Below are 25716 nucleotides of genomic sequence, written 5' to 3' on the forward strand. Positions count from 1 at the left end.
TATCTTAAAATGATTGCAAAACCCCAGGGACCAGGTAGGTATGCTGGGATCTTAGCACCTGATCTACCTGCAAATGCAGACTCATTGTCCTATAACACATAGGCCAATGGAGAAAATATTCCCACTGACGAGAACTCATTGGGTATAGACATAACAGACGAAGAAGGGCATAGTTGATAAAATGTCCTATAGAAGGAGACTAAACTGGTGAGTGACAGGGAAACCAGGCTGTATAGAAATATTGAGTGACCACAGGATGTTTAGTCTACAGAAGAAAAGATTATGGGACTTTGATGGTTGTTTTCCAACATTTAGAGAGCTATTGTTTGACTACAAGAGGAGCTCTAAGACTTTTTTGGGTTATTTCAGTTTAACCAATGGGGTGAAAGCTAGAGTAGGGCAGATTTATTTTGATGGCTTCAAAAGATTTCCTGCCAATTTGGGAATGTCTGCCTCTAAAGGTACCTGGGTCCATGAGCATTTCAGCAGAAATTAGCTGACCATCTGCTGCCTCCCTCCGAAAGGCCTGCAGTTTGTCACCCATCAAAATGAATGATGTCTGAGGACACCTCAGCTGCCAGTTCTTTCACTATTATTTCCTAAATTAAGTGAGAAGTAACAACTTTTCATATGCCTTCCTTAAGACTTCAGACCCACATGAATTTTGCTAACCTACAACTAATGAGTTTGTTTCCCCTTTTTTCCGACATTTTCTGGCTGAAACAACCTTTGATTAGTTGATGAAATGCCATAGTAAATATGCCTGAAGCATTAAAATATACTGTGAATAGTATGTAGATTATGTCTCATTCACAAGTTGGACGCATAAATACGTATACCAGAATATACAAGCAAGGGAAAATCTTGCCTTAAAGTGAGGAGGTAGCCTGGTGAAAGACATGGCAAGCCAGTAGCATGAGTTGCCCTAATGCCTGTTTGAACAGGTGGACTTAACTCATGGACTGGTGGGTGCAAACAACTTGACCTACCACAATGACCATGAGGCCACATGATGGAAAAAAAGTATTAGATCCTGACTAATGATTATCTTGCAATTTCCTGGAGGGAAAAGGCCGAGAACTGCATGGACAGTTAGAACGTAACCCATCTGCACATGCCCAGGCATGCCCAGCCCAGAACGGGTGATGATGCTGCCCTCCTCCTTCCTTGTGGACTTAACTTTAATTATCTCCTCCTAACTCCCTTTTAGGTTCCCTTTTAGGAACCTTTCCTACACTGGTTCCTGCATGGATGAGCCTCTCTAATAAAACCTTACCTGGTTCAACTATACTTTGCACTCTCTGCTGAATTTTTTCCCTAGAGGACAAAGGACCCACTCTTTTGTGTTGGGGCCTATAACAGTGAGGTAAATGGTGAGAGGAAGTTCACAGACCAAAGCCCATGAGGTGGATCACATGTAAGTTCCCGCACATGGTCTGCACCTCAAGGAACAGAAGACATGGTTCTCTGAGCTCTGTGAATGCTGGAGGAAAGGAGAAGCTTCTCAGCTCCCTGGGGCTGCCCTAATAGTTGCTATGAATGTTTCTGTCTCCCAAGTCTCTCAGTCAAGGCCAGCATCTTTCAGATACCTGCTATGTTTTTAGATGTGTCCAGGGCCTCCTTGGTGGCCCAAGGGGTTAAGTCTCAGCACTATGAAGCTATCGCTAATCACTGCAACATGAGTTCAATGATCCCTGGCCAGGGAGCAGACCCACATGGTACAGCGGACATCTCCTGTCTCGCCTGCTGCTCCCCTCAGCGGTGTATTTCAGTCAACCCACCTGTTCTGCTCCCTAATCTGTCTCTGGTGAATCCTTTCACCACCCCACCCTCCATACCTCTGGCCTGCACCCCAGCTCTTGTATGCATATATAAAATAAACCTTTAAAAAAAAAAAAAGATGTGTCCAGATGACATCATCCAACTAAGAAGAGAAAGAATTACCACATCCTCAAGTGGACATTTCTGTTGTCAACTTACAATTAAGCAATGCTTTGGCCAAAAAATTGCCTTCAGTACAAACAAATGTACAATTTCAGGGGGAAAGACTAATGACATATTTCTGCAAATAAGTTGCTTTCACCAAATACTATGTTTATAACTCTTTATTTCTTGCCAAATACATTATTTTGGCATTGTGCCAATCTACTTAGTTTAGTTTAGAAGAGTGAGGCTTTACTGTTTTTATATCCTGTAAGCTTATATTTATAGAAATTAACAAGTAACAGAGATACAGGCTCAGTTGTCATTATTCCCATTAACCAAATACCATGTTACAGTGAGGCAATATTTCTTGCTTTTAAGTTGAAGTGTTTAAATGGTGTAAAAGTAATTATTTTGAATAATAACAGCCACTAGGGAAAGCTAGTTAAAACATAATTTCAAATTAGTTGTACAGTTACAGATTTATGGAGACTTTATGGAACTTCAAATAGTTACTAACAGTGATGATACTATTCAGTGAGCAGGAAAAATAACTAATATTTATATTACTATCTGGTATCTGTGCCAAATAAAAGAACCATTATTGATAGCAAAATGTGATATAGTTATTTTGTGTATAAAAGTATTATAATGAGAAGCATCATTATTTCTCATGAAGGTCACTACCTTCTACTAATCCAAAACAAAAGCTCTACTTAGTAGTTAGTGATAATACAAGTAACAAAGGAGGGTTAGGAGCAAGAGTCCAATTCCCTTTTTCCAACTCCTCTAGACAGTCACCCCAGCACACCGCACCCAACAACTGAGTTTATTTCCATACACCATACTCCAACAGACCTTTCAAAAGTAGTTTCTCTTTTTACTGTAGAAAGGACATTTTACAGTCAAATTTTGTTTGGTAAACATATTCCAATTAATTTTAATCCAAGTGCATGAAACATTTTAACAAAAGATGAGCTATGCCATTCCTCAAGAGTAATATTAATGCTCCAGATACATGGATTCATTTAAACCTCACCAAGTCCTATGAAATCAGTGGGATTTTTTTGTTTATTTGTTTTTTTATACTCAAAAAAGCAGGTTTATTATAAAAAGGGAAGGGAAGTCAAGGATGTTTGCATAGACACAAGCAGGCAGAAAGAGTTGGCCTGAGAGAGACAGGTTTGCTAAAAAAGAGGCCTGCATAGGCACAGGTGGGCAGGAGAGCTGCTACATGAAATAGATGTTTTTATTATCTCAGTCTAACAGAGGAGGAAATTGAGGCACAAAGTGTTTAAAGGAACTTCCCCAAGATCACACAACTAAGAATTGGCAGAGAATTTGGACACAGACAGCCTGGCTGGTTGCACAGTCCAAGTTCTTAACCACTAGGCTGCACTACATCCCAATGAAATTAATCAAGAGTCTTGTGTGTGCCAGGCACTGGGTTAATTCTTTTATAAACATTAGCATCTTTTTAAAATATTTTATTTTATATAATTCTTACATCATTTTTCATTTTTGCACACTGTATACATTTTTATTTTGGTTATATTCCCCATATAATTTCACCAGTTGGGTCATTTGGACATAGGTAAGAGGGTTAACAAAAATAACCACTTGGCCAACTGTTTTGTGTGTCTTTGGCATAACCCTTTACCCTGGATATGGTCTAGGAGAGCAACATTCTGCCATACCCAAATGTACCTTTCTGGAAAAGTTTGATTTCATGAGAGGGACTCTGAAGGTTGAGTGGACTTGCTTTTGATATTTATATGAAAACTTCTTTCCATAAGGACTTCTCCCAGGAAGACCTAATCTCCTTATTTCAGTGGAGAAGGCAGATCTGAAATCTGTATACATTTGTCAAACTCCCAACTGAACTTCCTCTTTCCCTTCTGTTACAGGGCAAGGAGGGGGCACCCCAGAACCCCCTGCCTGCTCTAAGTAGGTTTTGCCATCCACCACATCAACACAAAGCATTAAAGACTTTAATGGAAAGGAACTTTAATACAATTAGTAAACAACACAGGAAAGACAAAGAATATAGTTTTTAAATCAAGCACCCAAAGTTACCCATCCCCTCATGGGTAAAAGTCCAGCCAAACGGGATTGGTCCAGAGCAAGACCCAAAAGCCTGCCACAAGCCTCAAGCAACTTCCAGTGGGGACCCACAGAAAAGGGTCATAAACAACCAGACAAATCTGTGGGGAAAAGAGCAAAATCAAAATCAAGACAAAAGCGCCATTGTTATTTTTTCCACAGGTCTCTCACCCACATTTGTTTTAACCAGTCATGACCAAAAGACAAGCATAGTTTTTTTACATGTCTTTCTGCTCCATGTGCCTCCTCCAGGTCTCCTTCTGGCTCTCCATCCTGCTTCCTTCCTTCTTCAGTCTCTTCTCCAGCTCCTTTTTTTTTTTAGTTCCACTCTTTAGCTCCACCCTCCCTTGGGTGGGGCAGGGAACCTGGAACTTTTCCTTTTCCTGGGGACCACTCTGTTATACTTCCACCAACCTCCCTTGTCTAAGCTAAGCCATTTAAGATGGTGATTGAAGCCATGTAACTTACTCAATCCTGCTGGGTCTCTCTCTTGTATACAGAAGGCATACAAGTTGTTATTAAACTTCTCTTTGTCTTTTTTCCCATTATCAATCTAGCTGATACTTGTTTATTTACCAACCTAGAAGAAGCCAGAGGGATATGGGATGATCTCCTTTGCACCCTGACAATGGTCTCTGTGTTGCTCGAGATTGCAAGGTGCTCCCAATAAGAAGTTTACTGTCTTATCTTTTCCTTTCAGGGGTGGAATGGTCCAAACCAGTGAACAGTATGAATTTGTGCATCATGCTCTGTGCCTGTATGAGAGCAGACTTTCAACAGAAACTGTTCAGTGATTCACTGAAGCTCACCAGACCATTGTTCTCTAGGGGTGATTAATCAATTACCCATTTGAGGCTTCTAGAAGAAACTTCCTGTAATGGAAGGAAAGAGAAGTCCTGAAGCCAAGCTGCGGCATGGATTGTGGAAGATTTGACAAATATACGGATTGCCAGCCCCTTGTGTATATGAATGCATTTGTAAGCATCCCTTAAATTATTTTGAAGGTCTTATGCTGATTGGGGCATGATAGACTTCTTACACAGCTGAGGCAGACTTTGTTTTGCCTGTATTGACTATCTGCCTCACAGAATGTATGTATGAAATACTCAGTGAAGTGTCCTCAGATGATGACAGGAAGAGCTGCTGAAGAAATTATTACTGTGTTTTAGATGCTTTAATGTTTGCAAAATCTGTCTTGTGAGTGGACTGTCAGCTGTTAAACTGTTCCTGTTTTAAGTGCTATTACCCTTCTCAGTTACCAGAATCTTGCCACTAAAGTTGCAAGTGATCGAAATGGATTTTTAACAAATTAAGTCCTTGCTTTTGAAAAAATTCAAAAGCAGCAACTACTTTATATAAAAATGTGTCTTGATAATATTACCTATGAAATGTGTGTTTATCAGTACCTCCTGTCAATTAATTACAGAGCACAATGATTGTCATTAGGTATTACTTGTCCTTGGGTATTATATTACTCTCTATTATTGGGCATAGAAGTGGTTTCTGCTCCAGAATTCTATCCACTGTATTTCTACATTGTGAGTCATTTTACTTTAAAAGGGAAAACACAAATTTATAGTAATTATGATGTATCAAGAATTTTAAATACTTGTCTTTTACAAAGAAGGAAATTTTGAATATGCTGTCTACTTGGAATCTTTCTCCCAAGAAAAGGCAGATGCCTTTGGGAATGATACAACCTGTCCCATTTCCAGAGGGTCTTCAAAGGACCCTGCCATGGGTATCCTTACATTTCTCAAAGGTTTTAATCCTCAAGAGACAAATAAAGTTAAAAACAACTACACTCAGCAAACACCAGATGTTCTGCTCAAATATGAATTTTTAATGCAATCATGTTGACTTTGTTTCATACTGCCAATAAACTCCTCTTAATACTAAATATTGAGTAAAGCATGTACTATTTTTTTCCTATTCAGAAACTGTTATCTTTTAGGGGAAGACTGAAGTAGATAATGCAATGGGTTTCATTTTAGTCTCTGCCTCTCCCCAGTGGAGATGACATCTCAAAATGTAATATTGTCATCACTTGAGCGATAATGATCTAGAAGTGCCATCATTATGTGGTTTTCCTCGATAGACTCCCACTATATGATTATACAAACAGCACATGTTTATGTCTTTATGTCACTTGTCATAGACCCTCATAAATTACATGGTTTGTGTATATTCAGCAGAATCACATCACCTGAAGAGATGTAATGTTGCAGGAACATTCAATTATCTAAGATTACAATTCCTTTCCTCCCTCTTGAGGTTAAGAAGTAGTCATGTGCCAGAGGGAACATGAGAGAAAACTTGACAGTTTTATTCGGCTGCTGGAGGCTGGAATTTTTTTACATAAAAAATAGAGGTAATCATAATCCCTTCTTTCTAAGGAAACAGACAAAAGGACACTGGTGTAAAACTTCCCCAAACAATTCAATAGGAGGAAGTGCTCGTCACTGACTTTTCCCCCCACCATGAAGGCACATTTCCTTCCTAGTCTTTGCTTCTCTTATCTGGGAGAATTTTTTTTTTCCCCCAAGCGAAGCATGAACAGTTAAGTGGAAAATGGAGGCTGAATTTTACATGGCGATTCTTACCTGCTTGATCTTCGGGAGCTCAGGTGAGTGGGCCTGCCTCAGTTTCTTGAGGTGTTTCTCTACTAAGCAGCAAAGACTTTCTGTCCTTTGAATTCTGTCTGAAAAAAGGCAACAATGGAGCCAGGTTTCCATGGCAGTTTTGCCAAAGGCGATGAGGAGGGGGAATAATAGGAGGCAGCTCTGTTCTCACTATTGAGAGTTCTCCAAAAGAAAATAAATGGCCTCCTCGGATCTCCAAACACCCAGGCAGCTTCTGAAATGGCATCTTTACAGCAAAGAGTAAAGTACCCTGAGGAGAAATTTTTATCATTATGTAAGAGTCTGTGGTATTGTCCATGCTTTTTTCCAATCAGGTTTTAGTTTTGTTTTCTTTTGTGTTAAAAAATTATAATTAAAAGGGTGAATTGTGGTGTGTTTTATTTGAAAGTTGTTATTTGGAAGGAAAATCTGAATATTTTCAAGGAAGATCTGGGTGAATTAAGTAAAAGTACATTAAAATGGTTTCTGAGCCTGAGTATTTCACTTTTTATTACTGATGTTTAACAATTAGGTATTTAATTTTCTTACATTGAGAAATGTTGATTTGTTAATATGTAACTATTTCAGAGGAAATTACAGATGTTTTTCTCAAAATAGACAACTGCTTCTCACTCAAGGACTTTAAGAAATTTAATCCTTTAATAATATTTTCATTAGCTGTTATTAGCAAGAGGGTGTGCTTAGAGAGGTGGCAAAATTCATTTGAATTTTCTTTTTGGATAAATATATGCAGTTTTCCAATTTTTATTCAAGCTATGCAATTTGTTTACAAATATTTATTGCAATGGTGACCTAAGAATAGGAAAAGGTGTGCCTTTTCTGAGGGATAGGCAGAGAAGAGGTCAAGAATAAAATGGTTAAAAAAAAGAAATGAACATTTCATAACTTCAGTATATTTAATTGGGCTAAAATAGCACACCATATCCTTTGGATGATTTTGTTTCATTTCCAAGCTTCCTTTTACTATCTCATTGGGGGTATGTTTTCTCCTCTAAACCATGTGAAAATATATGGAAGGGTGAACATGTTGACATTTTAACATCTGGGGTTTTAAATCACATGTATTGAATCTGGGAATATTTACCTGAAAAAAATAGCAATAGCAAAAGATAAGTAGACCTGTGTGTTAACTGATTTGTGAGTGAGTTGTTTTGTTTTCTAATGGCCCTTATAATTTGCTACATAACACTCTGAACTTTTCATCTTCCAGAGGGGTTTCAGATTGTCCATGTCCAGAAACAGATGTGCCTTTTCAAAACTGAGGTAGTGGCCATGGGCTCATGTAATGGCACCAACCAGAACCAGCAGTGGATGTGGACTGAGGATGGCAAGCTACTTCATGTTAACTCTTCACTGTGCCTGGGCATCTTCAATTCATCTGGGGGCCCTTCCCAGTCAGTCATCTTTGCCCCCTGCTCCCAGGCCCCCAGATGGACTTGCTATGCAAAGGAAGGGTTCCTTGAGGTGGAAAATACCTCTCTGTTTCTCAAGAAACAAGGCTTCAAGGTAGTGGTCAAGAAGGGCAAGAAATACCTCCATAGCTGGATGAAAATAGATGTCAACAAGGAGGGAAAACGAGTCAATGAAAGCCTCTGCTTTAAAAAAGGTGAGCTATTTCTCAGAATCATCTCTGGAAGTTCTGCTAAATGTCTTGTTTTGTTTTGTTTTCACATTCAAGGGAAGTCTACATGTCCCAGTATTCCTAGGAAGGAATCATAAACTAATGGATCATGTGTGTGTAGTGCCCAGTGACTGGATAAGCTTCCTTATGCTCATTAAAACATACCCAGCTTTTCTCTCTCACTCTTCCTTCCCTTCTTTTCTTATTTCAACAATATCTTGAACTTCTCTTTTATAAGCATTTTAGTTAAGTACTGCTAGATGTAAGACTACAGAGCTTGACATACATACGTAATGTGTAATAACATGCAGTAACAGTCTACATGTATAGCTAAGACCAATGATCAAGGAATCTTAGAACATCAAAATGATGATTAATAAGACTAGGATGATAATAAATTGTGCTTTTGCAAATTTATGGTACTAGTGTTTGAGGACAATATCTTTGGGGGATAGTAGACTTTTGAAATATAAGAGCCAGTGTGTAAACACTGAACTTTCTAATTTGTTGACCATTAATAGATGTAAACTAGATGGTAGGCACAATTCACAGATTCCTGGTACAGCATGTAATTCAGTCCTGATAAAAGTTTATTTTAGGAAGCCATGAAAGATAAAACTAATAGAATCATGGGCTATTAGGAACAAATGAACCTTACAAATCACTGGAGAAATTATCTAGACATAAAGCCTTTTCTTAAGGATACTGAAATTTATCATGGTTAAGTGAATTATCTCAAATAATCTAGTGATAGATGTATGATTAGAACCCAAACTTTTTGACTCCTTGTCCTTTGTATATTCCATTATACCAATAGTTCCTAAATGTATGATCAAAAACTTTAAAAAAAAAAAAAAAGATTTTTTGGGGGCCTCCCTATTGGTGCAGGCGGTTAAGTGCCACACTGTGAAGCTGTCCGCAGCTTCTGCAGTGTGGGTTCGATCCCGGCCAGTCAGCGAGAATCCCACATGACGAAGTAGACCTCTTCTGTCCCGCCCGCTGCTCCCCTCAGCAGTGTATTTCATCAGTCTGTTCTGTTCCCTATTCTGTCTCTGGTGAATCCTCGCACCCTCCTGCACATCTGCCCTGTACCCCGGTTCTTGTATAAATAAATAAATCTTTAAAAAAAAAGATTTATTTGTTTATGCATACAAGACCTGGGGTGTAGGCTAGAGGTGCAGGGGTGGTGAGAGGATTCACCAGAGAAGAGTGGGAAACAGAAAAGGCGATTGACTGAAATACACTGCTGAGGGGAGCAGCAGGCAAGACAGGAGAGGTCTGCTGCACCATGTGGGTTAGCTCCCTGGCCAGGGATCAAACTGGTGCTGCAGTGACTGCCTATAGCTTGATAGCACTGAGACTTAACCCCTTGCACCACCAGGGAGGTCCTGACTACAACCTTTTTACTAACTAACTGTATAAGAATCATTTGAGGGAGAAGAAAATTGTTGCCACAATTTCTTCCAACATGACAATGTCAAGATTTTGTTTCAAGAAATCTGAATTTGACCATTAAACTGGATGATTTTTAAAAGCACTCCAGATAATTTTGACATACAACCCTATTTGGAGGCCAGCATACATGGTACATTAAATCTTTTTTATTAGGTGCTGATTTTTTATTTTCTGTCACTCACTCACACTTAGATGCCAAGCAAATGCACTGGGCTCTTCTACAATAGAAGTTGAGCATTGCAGGTGCTGATCCTATAAAACTTCTGACCATGAGAATTAGACAAATGTCAAAAAGTTGATTAGGAAGTTCAAATTTATCAGAGAATATACAATATATATCACTAATTTTGTACAATTCCTTTCCTATTGTTCATCTAGTGAGGTCTGTCCTAAACAACACAGAAACATTATAAATTTTCCCACTGTACCATTTATACACACAAAGTGAGATTCTTCTCCAGCCCCCAATCAAAACTTACTGAGCAGAATATTCTTTTACTGGAACTTTAAAAAAATAGATAGGGATTTAGTTTAGTTTTTATTTTATTTTTTTAAAGATTTATTTATTTATTTATTTATTTATTTATTTATTTGTTTATTTATTTATTTATTTATACAAGCACTGGGTACAGTCAGAAGCGCGGGTGGGTGAGAGAATTCACCAGAGCCAGAGCGGGGAGCAGAGCAGGCAGAAGGACCGAAGTACACTGCTGAGGGGAGCAGCAGGTGGCAGGAGAGGTCTGCGCGCCATGTGGGACCCTCCTCCAGTGGCCGGGGAGCAGCCGGGGATCGAACCAGCGCCGCAGAGGCCGCGGGCAGCTTCGCAACCCAGCGCTCAACCGCTGCGCCACCGGGGAGGCCCTAGTTTAGTTTTTAAACTAGAAAATACTTCATGAAAAAAACTCTTCTTTCACCTTCATACAAAAACATATACACTGATGGATTTCACTTGAAAAGTAAAGTAGATGGAATCAAACATTTACAATGAACAACTGAACCATTATGTCCAAAACATGTCTGGTAAGTATTTTGGGGGAAAATGGACATTTAGAAAAAGCAGAGTTAAAATTTGTACATTTGTGTTACCAAAAATGTCTTGTATTTGAATATGTATGCATATAACACATTTTATTTAACACAACTGTAAGTTAACAGACACATTTTTCTGCTTCACCCATAGAAAATGACATTAATTAACCCATAAAATGAAAACAAACTGACTCGCTAGAGAATCCATTGTGAAAAACTAAATTGCATTCAGATATTTGCAATGAATGACTCCTAATAACCCTTTTTGTTTTGGTTTGGTTTTTAATTTTTAATATTTTCTTCCTTAATTTTTTGGATAAGATTTCTCCTCTCGGGTAGTCACCATAGTTCTCCCACCACCAAAGCACCCATAGTCCATCACCATATTCCCTTGTGTTCTCACCTTTTCTTTGTTTTCTATCCCCCATGCCTCCTCCCGTCACGAATACCTCATATCTGTGGTCAGCTTTCAAGGGTTGTCTTTGTCTTACCCTTTGTTTGTTTTTTTCTATATTCCACATAAAAGTGATGCCATCTGATATTTACCTTTTTCTTTTTTTAAATTTATTTTTTTATTTCTTTAATATTTTATTTTATATAATTCTTACATCATTTTTCATTTTTGCACAATGTATGCATTATCATTTTGGTTATATTCCCCATACAGTTGCATCCCACCCTTGTTTTGACTGACTTCTTTTGCTTAGTCAGCATCAACCTTTCCAGCTCCATTTATGTTGCCACAAATGGCAAAAGTTTATCTTTTTTGATCACTGAGTAGTATTCCATTGTATATATGTGCCACATCTTCCTGATCCACTCATCTGTTTTGAGGCATTCAGGTTGTTTCCTGAATCAGGCTATTGTAAATAGTGCTGCAATGAACATAAGAATTTTCAGATGAAGGATACATAATGCCATCCATCATTTGGATACGTTTTCCAAGGGATGCCAAGTCTCCTCACATTCATAAATAAGAGAGAAATTTTTCTAGGCATATTTTCATGTGTTCCTGAGATGATTGGGCTAGTGAAATCTCTGAAAGAAATTTTGCTGCTGAAGTAAATCACGCTGTAAGCAGGTGACATAATTGCTAGTTAAAGTAATTGTTTAATTGTAGTAATTTGGGTGAGGGAATAAAATGCATAAGCATTATAAAAGGTACGTAGTCATGTATGCTATTGGGAGAAAGGGTTTAAGTAGAAGCTGTTTGCTCTAGAGATTTGTAGGTGCTCTTGTAAATATTGAGACCTCAAGGTGAGAAAACAAAACAGCAAATGTCTTTTATATGTACAGATACTATTTTGACCAAATTGTCTATAGGTTTGTTTTCTTGTTGTATCATTATAGCAACACAGACCTGGTAACTGACCATTTATTAGCTAATCATCTAAAATTATATGATCGGGCCTCCCCTGGTGGCGCAGCAGTTGAGCCCTGGGCTGCAAAGCTGCCCGCGCCTCTGCAGCGCCAGTTCGGTCCCCAGCCACCGGGTGAGAATCCCACATGGCGCGCAGACCTCTCCTGCCGCCCACTGCTCCCCTCAGCAGTATATTTCGTCAGTCTGTCTGTTCTGGTCCCTGCTTTGACTCTGGTGAATTCTCTCACTCTTTCGCGCTTCTGACTGTACCCAGTGCTTGTACAATTAATTAATTAATTAATTAATTAAAATAACAGGTTATTATTGTCATGGATACTAAAATTTTCATTTTTCCCTGATGTGTGTGCCCTAAGACCATATGTGTTATGCTAAAGGGATAAGTCAGCCCTGGGCACACCAATCTATTCACGCACTTTCCATCCCCTCTTCCCCTGTCTATTTACAGAGTATGTGGTTCCACATCTCTCTCCCTCACGGAAGCCACAAGCTTATAAACCATTTCTCCCCCTCCATCTAGCATGGCTTCCTCCTATGCCTTTCCCCACACCTTCTCATCCTCCCCATATATATGACACAGGGGACACTGGAATAAACCAGACACATGTTCATAATGTTACCCATAATGTATAGTCATTGAAAAGTAACTGGCTATGGAAAAGCATTTCCTTAATTAATCTTTCATTTATTATTTAATCTAATTTTTGTGTGATGTTATACTTTTTATGTTTTACTCTACTCTTGGAATGAATTTCCATTTATTAATTTTACTTTATTTTTAATCTTGGATGTTTTTATATGGTCCAAAAAAATTTCTTAATCTCTGGTTATGACCTCTGATTTGTTATGTCTGCCATTATTTGCAAATTCTCCTTCTTTAGTTTCTTCACAACTTTTCACTTCCTTATTCATTTTCTCAAATTTTAAATATGTATTTAATATACTCTTTATTTCATTGATTATATTTCTGAAATGTTATTCTTTTTTCTATTTCTAATAATTAGATGATTGTAATCCCTACCCCTTTCACTTCACCTTTATTCTACCGAATCTTACATCTAGTGTATTCACCTTTTTCTATAAATATATACACAACATCTCCTCTTCCTTTAAGGTATCTTCTGTTTGATTTGCTATCACTTTTCCAGATTATTTTCCACTATTAAAAGGCATATTATATCTGTCATCTTCCTACAGAGTAGAAAGTAAAAATATACTTAAATTTTCTGTCTCCAAAATGTTCTATTCAAGTTATGCTGTTTTTCAACGTGTTCAAAAATTATGTATATCATTCAAAGGCAAAAAAAAGTATATATTATTATTATATAAAAATTCCATTTCTAGTCATTATATCTGAGTCAATGATTAATTAATAAGATAAAATACACATTGCTTTGAAAAATGTATTCAACATATGGTGTTACTATGGTGCAAATCATCTCATAGATAACCTATTTGCAATTTTAGTGCTGAAACTTTTTAGACTGGACCCAGGATGGTCTGCCTTATCTTTAATTATTTTCTAAAAGGAATTGTGGGTTGTATGGAAACAATGTAGTAGCAATGGTACAATAAAGCTTTTTAAAAATAGCTTCAACATATTGTTCCATTGTGTAAGAACTTTTCCTTGCATTTGTCAAAACACTTCTTACTCTTTCATGAACTGTAAAATGTATATATTTTTAAAGATCAGAAGAATTTATAGATATCAAAACATCCAAAGATGTATTATTTTTAATTTAATTCCATCAATTATTTTTAGTATTACTCCACAGCACCCAATTCAACAAAGTGTTCAGAAGAGGGAAAGGTGGACTTGTTTTGATTGCTTTATGTATTTCGATGATAGATTTTCTTTCTTCCCAATCTACTTAATAATCCTTCCGTACCAACGTAAAGAAAGATTAGAATTCAGTTAGTCTCACATGGACTTATGGAAAAAAATCACATGCTTAGTAGAGTAAAATCACCTGAGAAACTGGATAGAAATAGAGATGTATTTCTAGGTCTCACAAATCTAATGAATCATCATTTCTAGGGCAGAGCCAAGGGTTCAGTATTCTAACAAGCTCCAGATATGATCCCAATGCTTATCAAAGTTTGCAAACCACAGCTTTAAAATTCATGAAATTTGAAAATTAAATGTTAAGAATGAAGTTTCTTTCCTACTTCCTAAATAGCACAACTTAAAGACACAGACACAAAATGAAAGGGTACTGGACTTAGATATTATGTAGGTTCTTTCTTTGGAACTAAAATGGCAGTGGCCTAGAATGAAAAATGCACTTGTTTGGCTTGGGATATTTTAAAAATATATTTAGAAGGTAATGAGAGACAATTACAGAAGACTGAAATATTTTCCCATTAGATATACCATAGTCATATGGAATGCTAATATGCTATGTTAATTGCAGAAGAATTTCAAGAGTTCTTCAATCATTTATCTGATTTTGGGAATGTCCTGTTTCATCCATTGAATTAGGGTGAAAACTCACCTATTGCTCCATTTTGAAGAATAAGCATAGGCAGACATGCTAAGACATGTAATTACATGCTAGGTATTTGGAAACGTGTTCTAGTTTAACCCCATCATTAAATCTTTTTTTTGAGAGTCTGAGGGCTAAAATTGTTATGTGGTACTCAACTCAGAAAATAAACTTTGACCAAAGCTCAAAATGACCAAAGTACTAATCTCAATATAGGACAAAAATTTTTACATCTCAACAAAAGGTGACTTCTTAAAGGAACATTCAAGTACCTAGCTCAATTCAGACTGCAAAATAAGACTACTTCTTGAAATTTGGTGTAAAGGAATATTACTACTAGTACAGGTGTCAAGTAGAAATACCCCAGGGATAAATAAAACTCCTGGTCTATGTTCAGAGTGGCTAAACTGTGTCAGTGATAGTGGCACAGGTTTGGAAAGATATGGAAACTTAGGTGAATGCCCAAAAATCTAATCCTTAATCTGATAGATGTACAAGTAGGCTTGCCAGATAAAATAGATGTACAAGTAGGCTTTCCAGATAAAATATTTTTAGTATATTTTTAATACACAGTATAATATGACATCTGCAATATTACATACTTGAGGCATGCTAAACATGGTGAGTTATTTGTTATTCATATGAAATTCTAATTTAACTGTGCATAAACCTGGCAAAAAGGAGTACTTTGCACAACCCTCTATATCTCATGGAAATGATGCTTGATAATCATGGGTTTTTATGTTAACAAGTAGTTTTAAGAGAAATGCTGGTATTTATTTTTTGTCATGGTTTAAGTATCATTGCTTTATTGATATTAAGACTTCATTTTTTATTATAAATTTTATTTTTATATTCCCCATACTTGTTAGATTTTAAAAATACTTTTACCATTTTGATCCTCTTTTTGTACCTCTCCCCTACTTCTTTATATATATTATTTGAAATATGTTAGTCAGTTAAAATTGGAATGGAAATGAATGAACTTCAAAAGAGGGTCCAGAGGTGGGCCAGAAGCAGGAATATACAATGATTAATAACCTTTTAGGACACCTAGCACATAGTAGTTGCTTGGTTAAATAGCTGTTTTGGTAATCCAGTAGAAAATGAAATCTTTGGCTAAAGTTTATTCCAGAAATCTTCAAAGTTATGGTTTTCTAAATGGGCAATATTTTGTATGGTCCTATATCCAAGAAAACTTGGGTGCACTATAAACCTCTTAAATATACCAACTTATCTCATGATTTATACATCCTTTCTAATGTTTCATATTGTACAACTGTCCCCTAAGAGTAGTGATACATAAAGAGTGGCCCAAAGACCATCAGCATCATCATTGGCATCACTTTTATTTAACAATCTCTACTGAATCAGAATGTGCATGTCAGCAGGAATCCCAAGAAGTGGAGAGCACATTTTTTTAAAAGATTTATTTTTACTTATTTATGAATAGAGAACTAGGGTGTAGGCCACAGGTGCAGGGATGAAAGGACCTACCAGAGACAGAGTGGGGAACAGAATAGACTGATCTACTTAAATACACTGCTGAGGAGAGCAGTTGGTGAGACAGGTGAGGTCTTAATCCCTGAGCTACCAGGGAGGCCCCAAGAGCACATTTTAAACTTCTTTTCTTTTTTTTTAGTTTTAAATCAATTTGTTTTCTTCTAGAACATAGGGAGCTTAGAAAATACAAAGTCTCATTACTTGATATCCACACAATTAGGATTAGAAGCAGTATGAGCTGTGATAAAGTAATGTCATAGCTTTCTAAGGAATCATCAATCTTCATGACCAAGTTAGACAAGTCATTTACAGTGATTCTCAACCTGGTATTTTAATGACCCTTTTGAGAAGCTGGTGAAAATTAAGAAAGTTCCTCACAGAATATTTGTGCACCCCAGAATTTCACATGAAGTATTCAGAATTTTTTTTAAATATTTATTTATTTATTTATTTATTTATACAAGCACTGGGTACAGTCAGAAGTGCGGGAAGGTGAGAGAATTCACCAGAGCCAGAGCGGGGAACAGAACAGGCAGACTGACGAAATACACTGCTGAGGGGAGCAGCGGACATGGCAGGAGAGGTCTGTGCACCATGTGGGACACTCACCAGAGGCCGGGGATCGAACCGGAGCTGCAGAGGCTGCAGGCAGCTTCACAGCCCAGCGCTCAACCGCTGCACCACCAGGGAAGGTCCCCTTTTTTTATTTAAAGATTTATTTATTTATATAAAAACAGGGGTACAGGTCAGAGGCACCAGAGTGTGAGAGAATTCACCAGAGAGAGCGGGAAGCAGATGAGGCAGTCAGAGTGAAGACACTGCTGAGGGGAGCAGCGGGAGAGGCAGGAGAGGTCTGCCACGCCATGTGGGAATCTCCCTGGCTGGCCAGGAATCAAACCTGTGCTGCAGAGGCTGTGGACAGCTTCACAGAACAGCGCTCAACCCGCTGCACCACCAGGGAGGCCCAGTATTCAGAATTATACATGAAGTTTTTAGATATTCAAGGATTCCCCAGAACCATCAGTGCTCCGCCCCCAAAATATTCATAGAATTTTAATTGTTTTCTCCACGGAGCTATGTCCCCCTGCCCCATAGCATAGTTTTCATAGATCTATAAAAGTGATAAATGAGTAAGGAATGGGTAAACTAGACAAGGTAAATGATCATTGGTACATTCAAAGTATCTTTTGTTTTTCATATAACTGAAACTCATCTGCATGTTCATTGTTAAAAGTGTGTTATTTCTTCTTTTTCAAAGTTAAATTGCTTTTACATCAAGAATCCTTAAACACGAGGGTAATTTTAGCAACTGTCCTTTCTACCTCAGCTCGCCCAGGAGCAGAAGTTTCAGTAAGGAGCATTAGAAACACGGCTTCTCCCCATGTCCCCACGACTTTTAAAGCAATTCCATATAAGCCAGAACATCTAAGTAGGAGTACCACAGAGACCTTCACTAGAAGCACTATGGAAAACTCCAGTCAAAACAGCAGCATGAGGCAGCATTCCAATCTGCAGACGACTAGAATTACAGCAACATCATGGGTTCCCTGGACTACTCAGCCCTTCTCCAAGACCACTGAAAAGGTAAAGGAAGGTGTGGGGGACTGTGCAGTGTGGTTTGTGAAGGTCTCAGAAACCCCATGACTTGAAAAGACTTGCTTTGCTGAAAAGCCACTACTAAGTAGGTGATTAGACACTTTGTGTCCTAGGTGCAAGATGTACATAAAAGCATTTTGTGCAATGCAAAAATCATCGAGACAGAATTGAGATTCCTACACCTTTATGAGGTGAAGGCAATTAGGCTGCTATGTTAAATTACATTCTTGTAGCTTGGTCACATTTCTAAGCTCTAGTCGGGACTCATAGTCTTACACATAACCTAAAACCAGGGGATAGACTTTGAGGTCAGAACCTTGCAGATCATCCTGCTTATATGTTAAAACCGTGTGTGCTCTTGACAAAGGGAAAGAGTCACAATGCAACGGAGGACTCAGGAATCACTATCGTTGATTTTGAACACATCAAATGTAAGCGAAGTCACAAAACAATTCCCCGTCAATGTCCACAGGGTGACAGATAAATTGAAGAACAGAGATGGCACACTGAGTGAGCTTGCACAATGTTTCTGTTTCTGGGGCTTGTCTGTTTGGTTTTGCTTCCCACTCAGGGGATTAGGCCACCATTTAGGCAGTCCCTATAATGATAGCAAATCCAAAAGGCTAAGATATCATTCAATAGTGTTTAGTTGCTTCTTTTTTTTAAGATTTATTTATTTTTGCATACAAGAACTGGGGTACAGGCCAGAGGTGTGGGGAGATGAGAGAATTCACCAGAGTCAGAGTGGGGAGCAGAACAAGCAGATTGACTGAAATACACTGCTGAGGGGAGCAGTGGGCGAGACAGGAGAGGTCTGCTACACCATGTGGATAGCTCCCTAGCTGGGGATTGAACTTGTGCTTCAGCAGCTGGCGATAGCTTCTTAGGTTGCGTCTTAACCCCTTGAGCCACCAGAGAAGCCCATGTTTAGCTGCTTCTTAATAAACAACCTAATTGATTTAAAGAAAGCCTGAGCTTTCTTTATGAGCTTCTGGGTGGTAGGAACTATATTTATTCAATTGTGTATCTGCAGTACTTGAACAGAATGCTTATACTTCATAAAGTTCTGTGGGGGGAAAAAGGTGTGGAGTAGAACGAACTAGAGTGGAGGGGAGGGAAGTGAAATGGAATGGAATAGAATGAACAGAATGTAATGGAGTGGAGTGGATTGTTATGGGCTGGGATGGAATGAAGTAACGTGGAGCAGAATGGAATGGAGCAGAGCAGAGCAAAAGGGAACAGCGACAGTAGGGTGGAGACTAGGGAACTGAGTCTAGGAAGTGGGTGGAATTGTTGACCACTTGAATAATGTATGACCCATCTACTGTTAATGTCGAGGTGTGAAAGTCTAGTTGAATAACCATACTTTTTATTGCCTAAGTGTCTTGAAATTTGTATGGGCTTAGTGTTTAATAAGTTTGTATTGTATGATACAAACCATTTCATTTAGAGGCTAATTATCAATTTCCTTTTTCTTCCTTCTAAATCCCTCCCTTTTATATCTTAATCACCTTTCAACTCTTCAGAAAGAGTAAAGCAGGAAAAGTGGTAATGATGGTTGTTCTGTGTAGTGGTTTTGGAAAATGTTGATTAACTTAACACATATTTCTTAAAGACCTAACTAGCGTCAGAACAGACTGGCTGAGAACTCAGGCGTTGAGTTAAGGCCCTGATTGCCTCCCTCTGGCTAATGACTGGGCAAGTTATTTAAATTCTCCATGTGTCAGTTTCCACACCTATAAAATGGGATCTCCATCCTTGAGGCTGTTGTTAGGATTGGAGAGGTCATCCATGTAAAATGCTTACTACAGCACCTGGTCCTGCAGGTAAAGTAATTTGCAACATAATAGCTGTTATTGCTAATTTCTGCTGGGACACAAAGATAAATGAAAAATTCATTCAAATTATCACCCTGAAGGAACTCGCCTTATACTGTGGTGTTGAGGAAATAGAAAAATATATAGACTTTTATGGAATACAGTAGAGAGGTTCCTGTCTGGTGTGGAAGTTTCAGGCAATGTTTTCTGCTGGAGGGAATAGCTGGCCTGAGCTAAAGGAATATAAGAATCTAATATAAGGTGGGGAAGGTAGAAAAGGAAAATAAGAATCTCATGTAAGGTGGGGAAGGTGGAGGAACTGGGGTGGGGCAGGATGGAAAGTTAGAAAGTGATTTCAATTTTTAACTATATAAACATTTTAAAGGAAGTTGGGAATTTTGTCACTTCAAATCAATCATGCACTCCATACTCATTTATTACTCAATTATTGAGAACTTATTATGTGCCAAAAATTTGGGGGCATATGAAAATAAATAATACATAAAAATGGTATTAAAGACTCCCATAGAAAAAAACACAGTTATTGAATGTAGGATCAGCACTTTGCTAAAAACATAGAAAATTTTTTATATAGTTTAAGGGCCCTGAATTAATTCACCTATGTACTGAAGTTGAATGTATATTAATGAAGATCTCAAACAGTTTCAAATGCAGTGATCATCTGGAAATAGTCACTAGTTGCCATGTGCTATTCTAATTAGGAACACTATTAAATTACCTGTCATGCCTTTTGATCACAAACATACTTACTCAGTAGGTTGAGTTTAGAACACTTTACCTGAAATGGGAATCTAGAAATGAAGGAATAAGAACTCAGATTTTATGCTTAGAAATGCCATGTCATTAATAAATAATTTCTGTGGCAGGACCACAGTGTTGTAGACCCACAACCAAAGAATGAGTTGGGGTTGAACCATGGGGCTGGGATTGTCACATACGTGAGTCTTTCCTTCCATTAAGAGTCCTTCTGAGTTATGAGGAATGTAACATGAAGAGATGCTGTACAGTATCTGAAGAGAAGAGATTCTCAGGGATAAATATAATAGCTAAGATTTGTAGACCAAGAACTATACTAACAATTTTCATATGTTTTTGGAAGTGCGAACATATATCCATTTCCCATTATTGTGTGACAAATTACCCCAAAACTTAGTAGTTAAAAAAAAATTTACTGCTTCTCATTCTTTTGTTGAGTGGTTGAGAGTTGTGTTGGGTACTGTGACACTCGAGAGTTCTTGGGGTCTTGCGGGTAAAGAATTTCAGAAAGCACCAGGCAGGAAAAAGCTTAACAAAGCTTATTAGGAAGCCAAGTACCTGCACAAGAAGTTAGTGGGCAGCCTCCGAAAGTGGGAGAGCTGCGCCCAGCTGTAAAGCCTCTATGGTCTTTTTCTTTCCAGGTAAGGAGTCCCTCTTAATTATGTATAACTTTCTCCCTTCTCCTCCCAACTCCCAGAACTTGAATTCCCCTGCCCTTCAGAGGCCTCCTGGATTTGCCAAGTCTTATCTAGACCTTGAAAGAGTTGATAGCCTTAGCTGGAATATCAAAATGCAAAAAAACGCAGCTGTACTCCTCTGGAGAGTACGTGAAGCCCTTTTCTATCCCTCACAGGTCTTCTGCTGGTTTCATCTGGCCTCACTCTTAACAGCACCTTTCAGTTTGGAGGGTCAAGGGAGCTAGAAGAGTCACTATAGCCTCATTTGACTGATGGTTGTTGAGGGTGTAGGCTGGGACATCTTGCTCTCCATGTGGCCTTTCATCCTCCAGTAAGCTACACCAGTTTCTTTATGTGATGGTTAGGTAAGATTTGCAAGAGTGCAGAGTGGAAACCAGGAGCCTCTTGAGGCCTAGACTCTGAAATCACACAAAGCCTCATCTGCCACATTCTATTGGTCAATACAATCACAAACCAGGTCAGATTTGGAGGTGGGAAAAATAGACTCCACCTAGACTTCTCTATTGGCCAATGAGACAGGCAGGGCTAGAGGCAGCAGGATTCAATTTGGTGGGGAACCCCAGTGATGGGTGTGGGAGAAATGGCCTCGAAAGGGACAGAGGGTGGGCCTTAAACTTCACTTTAGTTTCAAAACCTGATCAGCTTCCATCTATTGTTTGAGCAGTGGACTCTCAAGAGAGCTCCAGTTTAGATCCCCTCTCGGCCATGTGACCTTGGTGGAAAGACTCTGATGCAGTGGTAAAGAGCTCCAGGGCTCTAATGTCAGAGAAACCTGGTTTACATTTTTATATCATCTACTAGATACTCCACCCAATCATACTCATTTCCTCTTTAAAATAAGGATAATTACATGTTTCATATCGACCTCATAAGACAGTTGCAAGGATTAAAATGTGGTTAAATAAAGAGTTTAATACATCAGTTTTACGTGCTAAATAGTTAATAACCTTAGCAACTGTTTTTGCTTCATTGTTCTTTCTCTGTCTACTTCGTGGAGTTATTGTAAAAACTAGATGAGCTACCATATGAAAATGCTTCGAAAGGAATGAAATGTTTAATTGACTCCTTTCAATTTTGCTAAATATCCACAAATATTGTTTGGAGACACACTTTCTTCACCCCTCCCCACCCTGCCCCTTCCCGGCCTGGGAGAGTGGCTGTATTTCCTCAGTTCATGAATAGCCATTGTGGTCCTGGGCTGGGCTTTTACAGCACTGTGTTTCCTTCCATTTGGCCTTCAAAGAGGTCACAGCTCACGTGAGTCTCCAAATAAGTGAGAAGGCAATTGCAGAAAACCCCCACCTCCTCCCACTCCTGCAAGCCCAGGGGTTGTTATGTTACTTAGAGTATACAGGAGAGTCTCCCCACTGCCAACAGTGTTCTGTGGCCAGAACTAAAAATGAGATAATAGTCCCCATTGCTGAGGCAAACCCACAGAAAGAGAAGTACAAAGATTTGGGAGGAAAAATAAAAACAAGAAACATTCCCCAAACTGTTGCTCATGAAAGAGGACTTGAGTGATTTCATGTGAACGGGATGAAATATAAACAGACTCTGAGATTAGGGCAGTGCAAAGGACCACATGAGGGGGTAATATATTGTAAGCAGGATGGTTCCTGAAGATTCTAATCTATAGTTGGCAACATTAGATGCCAAATTCTGCCAAAGGGCTTGTCATTTTCTTGCTTTGCAAGCTAACGTGGATCCCCCCAGGTCAATAACATCAAATATGATTTGCAGTCCACTCAATCCCCTCCAGCTTTAAAGTCTCCATTTTTTCCTTTTTCTTTGTTTTCTCTTGGTTAACATGATTTGCATTGCATTCTATTTTGCACACAGAAAGACTGTATTCACCTTCTGTCACAATATAAACCATGTACACGTAAAGCGCAACCTTGAAACAGAACTTGCACTTGAAATGGGCTCTTCACCATGCCTACAGGTCCCTGGCACAGAGATTTCCCTGGGCAGATGAGGTCTCTGCAGGGAGGGCTGATATAGTGGGAGAAGAGAAAGGCAGAGGAAAAGGAAAATAAGATCAAAGAGACAGGAGGATGTGCTAATTGAGATAGGAAGTCTGTGGCTCTCCTGCAGGCCTTACAAACTCCAGAATCACCTGGGAAGTATTTCTTTTTTTCCTTAAACTTTTTTTTTAAAGATTTATTTATTTATGCATACAAGGGTGCGGGGGTTAGGGGGAGGAGAGAGGATTCACCAGAGACAGAGTGGGGAGCAGAACAGGCAGATTGACTGGAATATACTGCTGAGGGGAGCAGCGGGGAGACAGGAGAGGTCTGTTGCACCATGTGGGTACTCCCTGGCCTGCTGGGGATCAAACTCATGCTGCAGTGGCTGTGAGTAGCTTCATAGGTTGCATCTTAACCCTTTGCACCACCAGGGTGCAATTCAAATATAGAGATTCTAAAGTGCTGCACCAGACCTACTGAGACAGACTCTACTGATTTAAGACCTAGCACCATCTTTGCACAATGTATGCATTTTCATTATGGTTATATAAAATAAAATATTTAAAAATAAATAAATAAAGATGTCAGTAAGACATTAAAAAAAAAAAAAGACCTAACACCAGAGTGTAAAAGCTTCCCCACTGAGTCTAATTACAATTAGGTTTTATATAGATATACACACACACACACACACACACACACAAGAGTGTGTGTGTGTGTGTGTGTGTGTTTGTTATATGGAGAGGAAGAAAGGATGATTAAGCAAACGTGGCAAATGTTAAAAACGAAACTATGGTTATCCGGACAAGGGAATGCCGAGACACTGCTCTATTGTGAACAGTTATCTGTAAGTTGGAAATTATTTCTAAATAAAAAAGTTGAAAAAATAAAAAGAAGAGTTCACTTAAGGACTTTTAGAGAGTAGAATCTGAGGGCTGTTACTGAGTTAGGACAACCAGTTGCTCAGACCTTATATGTGTCCTCTTCAAGGACCAGGGGCAGGAAGGGGGGCGGCAAGGAGAGAGAAGCCCCATGCGAGAAATGAAGAATTTCCAAGAAAGAGCAACATGGGCAAGATCAGTACTGGTGGATGAGCCAGCTGATAAGTATGAAGATAAGATAAAGCAATGCTGGAGGAGGCTGCTAAGTTCTTTAAATCTCTGTCATTTGCCCTAGTTGGTATTGGCTGTACCCACATATTCCACTCACACAGAGGAGCTTTGTAAACCAGCTCTTGTAAATGATGATGAAAAGCAGGAAAGCTATGAATTCCAGGAGCTGTCTTTGAAATAAAGATCCTTCCCATTCTTTCCACACTTGAGGGGAGCTGCCGGTGAAATATCATTGCAAAGTCTAGATGAAATTCTTATGTGGGAACCTTCTATTTTGGAGGTACAGGAGAGGCATGTGTGTTTTCATTACCGTTTTGGACCTCAAATAGATCTGAGTCAATGATCACACCCCATTTGTGTAGCTTTCCTTGGTACCTGCCCTTCATCTCTGGGCCTGAATATTTATGTTTCCTCTACTTTCTGTGAGACTGTACTTCCAGCCAGCATAGCAGAGGCACAGAGAAGATTCCCCAAGCATGCACCTTGCTGAATTTTGACCCTGGGTCTCTGACCCTGACCTCCTGATTGGGAAGGATTAGATCTTCCATGGAGTCGGGGTCTGCCCTCTTGGAGCACTGACTTGGACACTCACTGACTTCTCCAAAGGCTTAGGTTCCTGGTCTGCACTGCAGTTGCTGAAGAATGAAAGCTTGTTTCAGATTTACCAATACTTAGCCATGCCCTTGTTTAGTGTGTGTGTGTGTGTGTGTGTGTGTGTGTGTGTTTGGTGGGGGGGAGGGGTGAATGTCTACTCTGTCAACATATTAGTAGACATTGAGTCTCCAGAACCTGGGGCATAGGGAGATAATGAAGAGACATGACTCCTTCCTTTAGGAGATTTATAACGTAGCTGATGGTTTTATCATTACATTTTTTAAAAATGTGATAAGATCCTTTGATCTTCCACTTTGATCACTGTCAGCTCCAACACTCAGGAGACTCTGAGATGCCAGTGTCTGCTTCCTCTACAAGAAAAGGATAAAACAGGGGTGCTCTGTGGACTGTGACTTGAGTAAGGCAGGCAGACAACAGGCCCAGCAAGTCTCCATCTTTTGGTTTTCAAAAGAAAAGTCAAAAACCGAGATTTTTTTACATGTAAAATCTCCTATTTTTCTCAATTTTATCCTACTTATTCCATTTTTTTAAACACTACTAAGACCACACAATAAAAGCCAGAATGGGAAGCACACATTGACCAAATAGTAGGTCCTCTTTTTGCTACCCATGGAGAATTCATGGGAAATAATATTCTGGCAAAGTGATACATAGAAAATCAGATGACAGAGTATTTATGCTCCAATCATGAATTTCTAAGGGTAATGAAGTGGATGATCTTTTTTTTTTGTTTTCCTTTTCCTGAAAGCCAGAGCTAGCATGTGTTATCCACTGTCCTAGGGTTTAGATCTTGTGAACACCAGGACCTAGAACCTTAACACCCAGCAGCCACAGCCATTCAGGCAGTCCCACTGCAGCCTTGGGTCTTGCTTGCCTTTCTGGGGAGCAGGACTCACTTCTCAGGGTGGAGCTTGTGCACTGAAAAGGGGAAATGAAGATGCAGTAGATGCACTTGAGGTTGAATTGGTGATTCTTTTACAGCCACATGTGGTTT

The 25716-nt window shown here is 38.9% G+C and overlaps 2 protein-coding genes across 2 annotated transcripts in view; both read left to right on the forward strand.

The window, feature by feature from the left end:
• The window catches only part of PTPRR (protein tyrosine phosphatase receptor type R), a gene marked incomplete at its 3' end in the record, with an annotated part of 234267 nt that extends 229447 nt beyond the window's left edge, over nucleotides 1-4820 (forward strand). Inside the window, exon 14 of the mRNA XM_084255015.1 lies at nucleotides 4727-4820. Within this exon, the coding sequence (XP_084111141.1) occupies nucleotides 4727-4820 (94 nt within the window). The remainder of the gene's footprint in view (nucleotides 1-4726) is intronic.
• Nucleotides 4821-6582: 1762 nt separating this feature from the next.
• The window catches only part of PTPRB (protein tyrosine phosphatase receptor type B), a gene marked incomplete at its 3' end in the record, with an annotated part of 93565 nt that continues 74431 nt past the window's right edge, over nucleotides 6583-25716 (forward strand). The window contains exons 1-3 of the mRNA XM_084255981.1: nucleotides 6583-6652; nucleotides 7879-8274; nucleotides 17468-17724. Coding sequence (XP_084112107.1) covers nucleotides 6598-6652; nucleotides 7879-8274; nucleotides 17468-17724 — 708 coding nt within the window. The 5' untranslated portion in view covers nucleotides 6583-6597. The remainder of the gene's footprint in view (nucleotides 6653-7878; nucleotides 8275-17467; nucleotides 17725-25716) is intronic.

Source organism: Talpa europaea (assembly GCF_964194135.1).
Source record: "Talpa europaea genome assembly, chromosome: 15".
NCBI classification, from domain to species: Eukaryota; Metazoa; Chordata; class Mammalia; order Eulipotyphla; family Talpidae; genus Talpa; species Talpa europaea.